Genomic DNA, 11,944 nt, shown 5'->3' with positions numbered 1-11,944 from the left:
CAAAGCGCTCTGACTGCCACTGAGGCATGAGGTGATCACGTGAACAGCATGCTGCGGCAGTGAACATGCCAAGAGCATGTCAGGGTAATGATTTTTATTTTGTATTTTATTATTATTATTATTATTATTATTATTATTATTATTATTATTATTATTATGATGTTAAGTCGTTGTTCAGTTTTATTTCACGAATATCGTATGCGAAAAGGTAAATTACCTAAAGTTCAAAACGTAACTCTTCTGAAATATCCTAAATTAAGTAAAGTTTAAAAACTAACAGTTGTGGAAATTTCTAGACGGTACGTGCTTCAATACAGCTACTGTACCACGAGTTTGCACGAAGGTGGACATTTTTTGAAAAATCACGATGTAGGCCTACCATTTTTCTTTTTTAAATCATTGCTACCCTTTTGAATTTAGAGAGTTACCTGTGCATTGTTCAGTACAAATATCCACGTTAAAGCAGGCTCTAACCTAGTTACCGGAGACAATACTAACAGTTAGGTATCATACAAATAATATCATCCCATCGGCGTGTTTGTGAAGATATACAATAAATAATAAAACCGCTTCAAACACACACACACACACATTAGATGATCTGGGACACACTCCCTTTACAAAAACATACTGCAGTATTGTCTTTAATATATAGCAATGCACTAGTTCTGCAAATATTACAGGTATCTGGAGCCACTCTGCCTCTCAGTCCCTAGGCTCTAACCACTAGACAACACTGCCTCCCAGTCCCTCAGCTCTAACCACTAGACCACACTGCCTCCCAGTCCCTCAGCTCTAACCACTAGACCACACTGTCTCCCAGTCCCTCAGCTCTAACCACTAGACCACACTGCCTCCCAGTCCCTCAGCTCTAACCAGTAGACCACACTGCCTCCCAGTCCCTCAGCTCTAACCAGTAGACCACACTGCCTCCCAGTCCCTCAGCTCTAACCACTAGACCACGCTGCCTCCCAGTCCCTCAGCTCTAACCACTAGACCACACTGCCTCCCAGTCCCACAGCTCTAACCAGTAGACCACACTGCCTCCCAGTCCCTCAGTTCTAACCACTAGACCACACTGCATCCCAGTCCCTCAACTCTAACCACTAGACCACACTGCCTCCCTTCCAGTTCCTCAAATCTAACCACCAGGACATGCCTCCCAGTCTCCATATTTAAGAAGCTTGATGCCACACAGGCCCATGGTGACAGTATTAGCTTGATGGGGGTTTTGCTGAGAGCTTTCATATGGCATTTAACACCTGATGCAGAATCTGGATCACAGAGTCCACAAGCTTGTAGGGGAAAGGGGAATTGTGTGTCTGCAGCTAAAACTACCTTAGACAATGTAAACAAACCGGTAAGATGACAATACCCAGTTTTCTGATTAAGCAGATTGAACATAAGGCTAATATAAGGAAAATTGTAGTCACGGGAATCATATTTTAGTGTAAATATAATGTTGAATAGCTCTATACGACGGTATACTGTGTTATTTCTTAGAATGGCCCTGTGACCATCCCCAGTAGTCTTGCGAGGCCTTTTTAATTCCATGATAGTTAAAATAATCTTTCATTACCTAGATCTCTATGGCAAGCCAAATTATCATTTAGAGATATCTCTAATTCATTTATAGATATCTCTAAATATTTGAAGATATCTTTAAATATTTAGAGATATCTCTAAATCATTTTAAGATATCTAAAATGCATTTTAGATATCTTTAAATCATTTGAAGATATATTTAAATGGAGCTTTAAATGAGATATCTAAAATGCATTTTTAGATATCTTTAAATCATTTTAAGATATCTCTAAATGTTTTTGAGATATCTTTAAATACTTTTCAGATATCTTTAAATCATTTAGAGATATCTCTAAATAATGTCCTATTCATTTAAAGATATCTGCAAATCATTTGAAGATATCTTCAAATAGCTTCCTGTTCATTTCGAGATGTCTCTAAATCATTTAGAGATATCTTGAAATAACTTCCTGTTCGTTTAGAGATATCTCTAAATCATTTGAAGATATCTTCAAATGAACAGGAAGCTATTTCAAGATATCTCAAAATGACTTCCTGTGAAAATGCTCTATGTTTTCAATGGACTTCCTGTCCATTTAAAGATATCTTCAAATGAACAGGAAGTTATTTAGAGATATCTCAAAATGATTTAGAGATATCTCGAAATGAACAGGAAGCTATTTGAAGATATCTTCAAATGATTTAAAGATATCTTTAAATGAACAGGAAGTCATTTCGAGATATCTTTAAATGATTTAGAGATATCTTTAAAACCCTCATTTTAAGATATCTCTAAATGACAGTTTGGCGTGCCATGCTAGCACAATCCACATGGTTTCCATAGTATTTAAAGATATCTGTAAATCAATTTGAGATATCTTTATTTCATTTTTAGATATCTCAAATTGATTTACAGATATCTTTAAATTAATTTTAGATATCTTAAAAACTGCACAATTAAAGATATCTGGAATTCAATTTGAGATATCTTGAAATGTTTTACAGATATCTCTAAATATTTCAAGATATCTTAAAATGCAATTAGAGATATCTCTAAATGATAATTTGGCTTGCCATAAGATCTCTGACATGGAAAAGTACAGATTGTGTTTCAAATGAGATTTATGGTCTGCGTACCTGCACTTTAATGGTCAATAGCTCCATCTAGTGGGGAAAGGTTGTGACTGCAGGTATGGAAAGATTTCACGTGAACAAACTCAATGCACCACTGTAATTCCCCAAATGTTGGCAGCATTTGAACAAACAGAAACCAGTTTCCCTGTTACATTTTGATTGGTTGTAAAATAAAATGTAAAATAAAAATATGTTAACCCTTTCACTGCCATGTTGTTGGAACCTCTGGCCATATCAGTGATAAAGAACACATGCTTTAACATTGGGTCTGGTTCTCTCATTGGTTCTCGCAATAAAATTCCATTACAGGTGGTGCTCAGTAACCCTTACCTGTATGGCAAGTCAAATTATCATTTAGAGATATCTCTAATTGCATTTTAAGATATCTTAAAATATTTAGAGATATCTGTAAAACATTTCAAGATATCTCAAATTGAATTCCAGATATCTTTAATTGTGCAGTTTTTAAGATATCTAAAATTATTTTAAAGATATCTGTAAATCAATCTGAGATATCTAAAAATGAAATAAAGATATCTCAAATTGATTTACAGATATCTTTAAATACTATGGAAACCATATGGATTGTGCTAGCATGGCACGCCAAACTGTCATTTAGAGATATCTTAAAATGAGGGTTTTAAAGATATCTCTAAATAATTTAAAGATATCTTCAAATGACTACCTGTTCATTTAAAGATATCTCTAAATCATTTGAAGATATCTTCAAATAACTTCCTGTTCATTTAGAGATATCTCTAAATCATTTAGAGATATCTTCAAATAACTTCCTGTTCATTTAGAGATATCTCTAAATCATTTAGAGATATCTCTAAATATCTTCCTGTTCATTTGAAGATATCTTTAAATGGACAGGAAGTCCATTGAAAACATAGAGCATTTTCACAGGAAGTCATTTCGAGATATCTTGAAATAACTTCCTGTTCATTTGAAGATATCTTTAAATGATTTAGAGATATCTCTAAATGAACAGGAAGTTATTTCGAGATATCTCTAAATGATTTAGAGATATCTCTAAATAAACGGGAAGTTATTTGAAGATATCTTCAAATGATTTACAGATATCTTTAAATGAATAGGAAGTTATTTGAAGATATCTTCAAATAGCTTCCTGTTCATTTAAAGATATCTCTAAATCATTTGAAGATATCTTCAAATAACATCCTGTTCATTTAAAGATATCTCTAAATCATTTGAAGATATCTTCAAATAACATCCTGTTCATTTAGAGATATCTCTAAAACATTTAGAGATATCTCTAAATAACTTCCTGTTCATTTGAAGATATCTTTAAATGGACAGGAAGAACATTGAAAACATAGAGCATTTTCACAGGAAGTCATTTTGAGATATCTTGAAATGGCTTCCTGTTCATTTGAAGATATCTTCAAATGATTTAGAGATATCTCGAAATGAACAGGAAGCTATTTGAAGATATCTTCAAATGATTTGCAGATATCTTTAAATGAATAGGACATTATTTAGAGATATCTCTAAATGATTTAAAGATATCTGAAAAGTATTTAAAGATATCTCAAAAACATGTAGAGATATCTTAAAATGATTTAAAGATATCTAAAAATGCATTTTAGATATCTTAAAATGATTTAGAGATATCTCTAAATATTTGAAGATATCTTCAAATATTTAGAGATATCTGGAAATGATTTAGAGATATCTTCAAATATTTAGAGATATCTATAAATGAATTAGAGATATCTCTAAATGATAATTTGGCTTGCCATATTACCTGTGCCAGTGCCACATTCTTTTTACCTCTGACCATATTAATGAACCCTAACACTCACTTTCATACATTGTCTTTACAAGCTGTGTTTGATTAATCTCTCTATAAAGTTCCAGTACAGATGGTGCCCGGTAGAAATAAACCATTTCAATGCCATATTGTTCTTAGCCAATGATACTTTCACTTTTCCATTTGACTTCATGTTCACACATTATGCATTGTCAGCATCCCAGTTTCTACCAAAGCAATTCAGACCATGCAATGCAAATAACTGACTTCTTCACAATAACAGTATTAATAATAGCAATACATTATTATTATTATTATTATTATTATTATTATTAGTAGTAGTAGTAGTAGTAGTAGTAGTAGTAGTAGTAGTAGTATAAATAACAAACATGTTATTATTATTATTATAAGTAATGTTATTAGTATTATTTTGAACTGATTAAACTTAAATTACTTATTGTATCTTAAACCAAGAAGCTGATCTAAGTAGACCCCTTCCCTCCTTGTAGTTAGTTATATGGAACCCCCTCACACTCCCCACCCCCTCACCTGGTCTCTTTGCTGCTGCCACTGCCCATGATCTCTCCCTCACACTCCCCCTCCACCCCTTCCTAGCCGCCTCTCACTGTCCAGCTTAGCATGCTTCAACCAATCACTGCCTCTGAAAGCACTACTAGCATGTACAGTAGCCAATCAGGACAGAATGTTAATCATGAATAACACAGGTAGCCCCACCCCTTTTATTAAGTACTAAATCTCCTGCGCCACACTGAAGAGACCCAGACGGTTTCATTCAGCTAAAGCAGAGGAATTCGGACTCTTGAAGCTTCAGCTCGCAGGTCCAGATCAAGGTTTGTGGACATCAGTGCAATCGACATTACTAACAAAACCCCACACACTTGCACACACTCTCCCAGTGCCTGCCTACCTGAAACTAGCCAGTGCCACTGTCCCTCACCTTTCATGAGCCCTGCAAATGCTTATTAAAGTTTAGTTAAGCCAGCAGCCATAGGCGGCAGGTATTCCTTTAAGACATCTGTGGAAAGCCTCACCTGACTGCCCTTTCTGGAGCTGCATGCTCATTAACCTCATTGTCATTTCACATGGAGAGTGACATTGTCCCCACCAATTCAGTGCTGCCTTTCCTGCCAGGTACCAACCAGCTGCTTCCCCGAATGACTGACATACTTTGCAGCCAGTAAGATGCTTTGACCCTGAAGATACTGCCCTAGTGAAATGACCTAGGAAGTGAAGCAGTAACAGATTTCCTGGAAGGCAAGCACTCGCAGCCTCCTGATTGGATGGAACGATTCTCCCTGTATTATATTTTTTCAGCTGCAGTATACTTGGTGGGGGGGGGGGGTGGGGGTTGTTTAAGTAGAGCCTGCAAGCTGCTCTGGGTGGAGCGTGCTTGAGTGTATGGGAGTGTATTGGGGGTGTACAGAGAAGTGCTGCCCTGCTGTTGTGTGATCTTGAAATTCACCTAATAAAGAACTGCTGTTTGGAACTGCATACTGCTTCTCTTGCATACTCTTGATTATAGCTGGTTTGCTACAATATATTAGCAGATGACGTTTTTAAAAGAAGGCGCTCACATTAAAAAATGGAAGTAAAGTAGGAGATACCACCTTTAAAATGAGCACAATTGCTCAAGTGAGCCTACATAGGATTTGATATCCATGGGGAAAATAAGAATGTGGCAAGAGGCAAGTTCAATGATAGTGCCATTAAAAGTGAAACAACTTCCATGGTAAATATTTCTTTTTCGTCCATCACTTGTTGGCAAAATTCCCATATTCCAGACAGTGAATGTCACTGTGTTTCTTTGGAGTCTGTTCACTGATTCCTCCAGCCTCGTCAGTAAGCAGTGTGTATGCATTCCTGAAGGGCTCCCTGTCCTGCAGATCTGCTTCTGATTCTCATACAGTACACTGCAGCAGCACGAGAGAACAGGCAGAGTGCCAAGCCTGTTCTAGAGTAGGTGCAGTCAGCCTGACAACATCCAGGAAACGTGTACATTACACTTGGAATATAATAGCAAAGACAGGTGTTTCTGCAAATGCATTCCATCTGCTTTGTCTAACAGTGTATTAGTGCAGAGCTGCACAAAATGGAGCTCTGCAACAAAACCGAGCACTACAGAAAACAATGATCTAAAAAGAGGACTAGATAGCAGCAACTACACTGAGCCCTGTAGCAAAACCCAGCTCTACAGAAAAACATGAGATAGCAGGAACTACACTGAGCCCTGCAACAAAACCCAGCTCTACAGAAAAACATGAGATAGCAGCAACTACACTGAGCCCTTCAACAAAACCCAGCTCTACAGAAAAACATGAGATAGCAGCAACTACACTGAGCCCTGCAACAAAACCCAGCACTACAGAAAAACATGAGATAGCAGCAAACCCAGCTCTACAGAAAAACATGAGATAGCAGCAACTACACTGAGCCCTGCAACAAAACCCAGCACTACAGAAAAACATGAGATAGCAGCAACTACACTGAGCCCTGCAACAAAACCCAGCACTACAGAAAACAATGTTCTAAAAAGAGGACTAGATAGCAGCAACTACACTGAGCCCTGTAGCAAAACCTAGCACTACAGAAAACAATGATCTAAAAAGAGGACTAGATAGCAGCAACTACACTGAGCCCTGTAGCAAAACCCAGCACTACAGAAAAACATGATAGCAGCATCTACACTGAGCCCTGCAACAAAACCTAGCACTACAGAAAAAACATGATCTAAAAAGAGGACTAGATAGCAGCAACTACACTGAGCCCTGTAGCAAAACCTAGCACTACAGAAAAACATGAGATAGCAGCAATTACACTGAGCCCTGTAGCAAAACCTAGCACTACAGAAAAACATGAGATAGCAGCAACTACACTGAGCCCTGCAACAAAACCTAGCACTACAGAAAAACATGATCTAAAAAGAGGACTAGATAGCAGCAACTACACGAAGACACAGCTTCAGTAGTTTTCTGCTCATGTAACACGAAGCATGTTTCAATATGCTTAACTCTTCTACTTGCTTCTACCCAAGACCAGCCCCTGCAGTCCTTTAAAAGTCATTGCAACCCTTTAAAGAGAGATGCAGTGGAGCTGAATGAGCCATACATGGCTCAGGATACTGGCTGTATGGCTACTGCAGTTCTAACACTAGGAAGGGTCCTCTTCATGATTTAAACAACAGTGTTATTAGATGTGCTGCAGTTTCATTGAATAGACCCTGAGTTTTTTAAGATGTTATATTTTATATATAGTGTTTACTTTATTATTTGAATTGAACTTCTGTTATTTCAGTAACAGCTACTGCATAAACTGTTCAATGAATTCCCCTTGTTACAAACCTCTAATATGAATACCCCTTTTTAAAAACCCTCTCCTCTCCTCTCAGCTCTGCTCTCTCCTCTACAGGCTCTGTCAGCTGGAAGTCACGTGACCAGGAGCCTAACCACACTGAGCATGTGCACACCAGACTGTGTTGTCAGGCAAAATAAGAAGGCAGAAGGACTGGAGATCTGCAATAGATAAAACACTGAGCAAGCTAGCTAGCGAGAGAGAAATATCCCTGCTTGTGGAGAATAGTAGTTGAACAAAGCAAGGTGCTAGGTGTTGGTGATTGAAGAATAAATACAGACAATCTCCTCTATTTATCTGGCACCTTCTGAGCTGGTAAGTGTGGGATGGGGAGAGGGTGCCTGCTTTGTCGTCCATTGATGATGATCCATAGGTGATCCAGGAAGGCAGATCCCTGAATAAAGAGGTGTGCCTGGGCCTACCTTCATTGGAAGAGAAGGGAGATGAAGAGCAGGGACAATTGGAAATGCAGCTCGTTGTTTATTTGTAGAATGGGAGGGTTCGTGCAGCAATAGTTATTTTGTTAATGGAGTGTTTACCAAACAACAGGATTTTATATTTATTTTCGTTTTGCGTTACTATTGCAAGACTGGAGAGTTGTATTGTGCTTCAACAAAATGGCTGGGTTTATTCGCACAAGCAGGAATTGAGCTGTCACATGTAATTGTGTCCCGGGGCTTGAGGAGGTAAGTGGGTGCTTACTGACAACACACTGGGGTGAAATTCCAGGGGGGACTGGACAGCAGGGGGGTGAGAATCGGACCGAACAGGGACTTTGTGTTGAATCAGAGGAGTCAAACATTGCTATCAGGGATGAAGCTGGCATGCAAAGAACCTAGCAGGGCTAGAACACCAGCCAGCTATCAGAGACTCCGGATACCTGCATGGAATGGCAGATCAGCACCATAGCTCGTGGTCAGGTTTAGTCGAATGGCTAGTCTGTACCTGAATAAACAGATTGGATTAACGATATACAGTCACACCTGTATTATGAATAGACTGACCACCTATATACAGAGTGTTGGTTAGTATATATATTTATCTACATGTTCTGAATATTTGACTTCTTGCCCATCTCTTCTCCTATTGCACTGTATGTCTGTTTTGTATAATTGTCAATGTCCGGGACTACTTTGATCATTTTTCACCACCACCAATAAAGTCCTCCTTTAACCACAGCTTCTGAAAAGACTCCTATTAGCATGACTGTCATTTCTGCCCCCAAATAAGGCAACTGTGCCTTAGTAAATGGAACAACTCGACACAAAGTCATAGTAGTAGAGGGTCATTGTTCAAGCCACCTGTTTTTTTTTATTTTATTCCTCATTCAGGAGTCTTTTCAGAAGCAGAACCATAGTAATAGAAACAAACTACAGATAATAATGATGAAATATCTTGAAAATGGGGATGGGAAGAAATATCTCTTTAAGTGTATGTAAAGCCACCCTCTATAGGCAGCACTTTGATATTGCCCATTGAGGCTTGGTGGTTTTTGATATTGTTTCTTACATTAACATAGCTCCATGTTGATGTGTAGATTGTTTTGGGGTTCACAAATGCGCTTCAATGATAACAAACCTGTTTAATTGGGATATATTTCCACACAGACACTCACAGCAGGAGGGGTCTGGTTCTCTTTTTCTAATTTGCGCTATAACAAATAAAATAAAAAAACATTCAGTTTAAATCACTTCTTTAAAAAGTTCATGCTAATAACCCTGTTTTGAGTTTTGTTTAAGATTTTAACAGCGTACACTGAATTCCACTTTATTTGTATTGTCAACACCAGCTGTGCTAACATAGCGTTAAACCGCAACACAATTTAATGAATTCTTTTCAGTACAATATAATATGAATGCCATTTAGATTTGAAATGAGACTGTTGCTAGTTTCATTTAAATAAATGGGCTAAGAATGTTTTCTGAAGAGGCACAATATTTCAACCTGAAATTGGCAAGCCAAGTGAGAGAGACTGGGCAGGTCAGACACGATGCAGTGTGCGTTTATATAACATCTTGCAGAGCCAGCATCTCTAAATTCAGTGATGTGTCAAAACAATGAGGTGACCCACTTTCAACAGGTATTATATATACTGTAGCACTGAGATACCAGGACTGGGTTTCCATCACTTAGGAAACTGAACTCGGTTTGGCATGGCCTGGTCTTGTTCTGGGATTACTCTAACTGGGATACTGGTCTTCTGCACTGATGTGGTACTGATGTGTCAGTATTGGCAAGAAGACTCTGTTATGATAGAAACTGGTTAGAAATCACAGATTTTGTTGTGTCAAACAACAAAGAACCCTGGTGACAATGAGCAGAGTTGAGTTTACCTGGCAAAGTAAGCATTGAATTAACCCATAATCCGTGAATCATCGCACAGGACTTGAAAGGTTATTAATAGGTGCATCAAATTGATAGCTCATCCTAAGTATCTGTAGGAAGCTATGATTGTTTGATAAAGGTTTGGTGAAGGCTGGGGCAAATTCAGGACATTTCAATGTGGTGATGATAAGCAATGGGGACATTAAGAGCAGTGATATTGAGCGGTTTTGACTGTACTGTAAATACTTAATCCAGGCACACACAGAGGATAGTAACTGGTGCTGACAGCGTCTCAACCAATACGTTTATCTTGGGTCTAGGATGAGGACACAGGTGTTCCTGTGTCAATGCGTTTTCTTATATTCATCCACTGAATCCTCCTACCATCTTCCATTGTTTCTGCCTTCTGAATTCACTGTCAGCCTTTGTACTGTGCTGCTGATAGTATTTATTTATAGGACTCTCTTTTCTCATGTTAATTGACTAAGGCACTTGCTGTGAATCAGAGGTTGCCACGGAAACAGCAGAGACCGGAGCCTAGCATCTGATGTGAGGCCTGCAAATTTCCTGGATTGCTGTCCCACTCTTCACCCATTGTAGCCGGAATGGACGGGAGCAGCCTAGTCCTGTCTCAGCAACACCTATGAACTGCAGATCCAATGGTAAGCATGGGGACCAGGTTCTGTTTATGTAAAATGGTCATTTACAGTTTTGTAACTTGTTGTTTACCAATGGTTTGTTTGTGGATGAGGATGTTATTAAGGGCAGTGAGTGCTTGTGTTTCAAAATGGTACACAAAGCCAACCAAATCTAAAATGGAACCAAGCCAACCTTCATTTTTGTATATATATTTTTTTGTAAACCAAATATTCAGATTGTAAATGCAACATTTTAGATTACAATTGGCTGCTGGTTTCATGTACCTTTGAAATAACCTGTTGTGCAGTAAGTCAGTCAGTGGACTAGCTCAAATCAGAGCAAGTGCCCTACAGCATAGGAAATAGTAGATATGTACCAGTATCACCCAATTTTTGCTTCATAAAGTCAAATGAAACCTGCTGAATAATGTTACGTTAACATATTGAATCACATACCGCTTTGTTGTTCTCCATATAATTAACGAAAAACTGACAAAAATTGAAAAATGTGATATTTCGAAATCTAACATGAAATACTGTAGGAGGCTGTGTGGTCCAGTGGTTAAAGAAAATGGCTTGTAACCAGGAGGTCCCCGGTTCAAATTCCACCTCAGCAACTGACTCATTGTGTGACCTTGAGCAAGTCACTTAACCTCCTTGTGCTCCGTCTTTCGGGTGAGACGTAGTTGTAAGTGACTCTGCAGCTGATGCATAGTTCACACTCCCTAGTCTCTGTAAGTCACCTTGGATAAAGGAGTCTGCTAAATAAACAAATAATAATAATAATAATACTAAAATAGCTTCCAGTAGCCAAAAAAGGCTGTATTGTGCCCTGCCATTAGTGGTACCTTAACCCACACATAGAACCCAGTCTGAGCACCAGTTACACTGAACCAAACCTGGAATGAAAGCCAAGCCCAATGATTAACCCTAAGCTCTTTACTCCAGATTTTCACAAGCATTATTTTTCAGAAAGGAAAAATGCACCCAGTGAAGTAAGAAACCCAGAGATAAAAAAAAGCTCTTAAAAAACAACCTGAAATGGGCATACAAATGTCAGTTATCATTTCCTATTTGTTACCACATCTTTGTGACTTTCTAAAGTCCCCTGTGGGCTCAGTAGAGCTCTCTGCAGAGCAGAGTTCTCTGAATCATGTGTAACCCTCAAGCAGAGCTC

At 38.3% G+C, this 11,944-nt stretch overlaps 1 protein-coding gene across 1 annotated transcript in view; it reads left to right on the top strand.

Moving 5' to 3' along the window:
- LOC117428406 (protein mono-ADP-ribosyltransferase PARP6-like) overlaps positions 1-11,944 on the top strand; it is a 48,767-nt gene continuing 36,823 nt past the window's right edge. Inside the window, exons 1-3 of the mRNA XM_058994866.1 lie at positions 1-84; positions 7,842-8,119; positions 10,618-10,791. Of these exons, the coding sequence (XP_058850849.1) occupies positions 10,789-10,791 (3 nt within the window). The 5' untranslated portion in view covers positions 1-84; positions 7,842-8,119; positions 10,618-10,788. The remainder of the gene's footprint in view (positions 85-7,841; positions 8,120-10,617; positions 10,792-11,944) is intronic.

Source organism: Acipenser ruthenus, chromosome 21 (genome assembly GCF_902713425.1).
Source record: "Acipenser ruthenus chromosome 21, fAciRut3.2 maternal haplotype, whole genome shotgun sequence".
In the NCBI taxonomy this organism is placed as follows: Eukaryota; Metazoa; Chordata; class Actinopteri; order Acipenseriformes; family Acipenseridae; genus Acipenser; species Acipenser ruthenus.
Note: the sequence above shows the minus strand (reverse complement) of the source record. Positions and strands in the feature narration are given on the sequence as shown.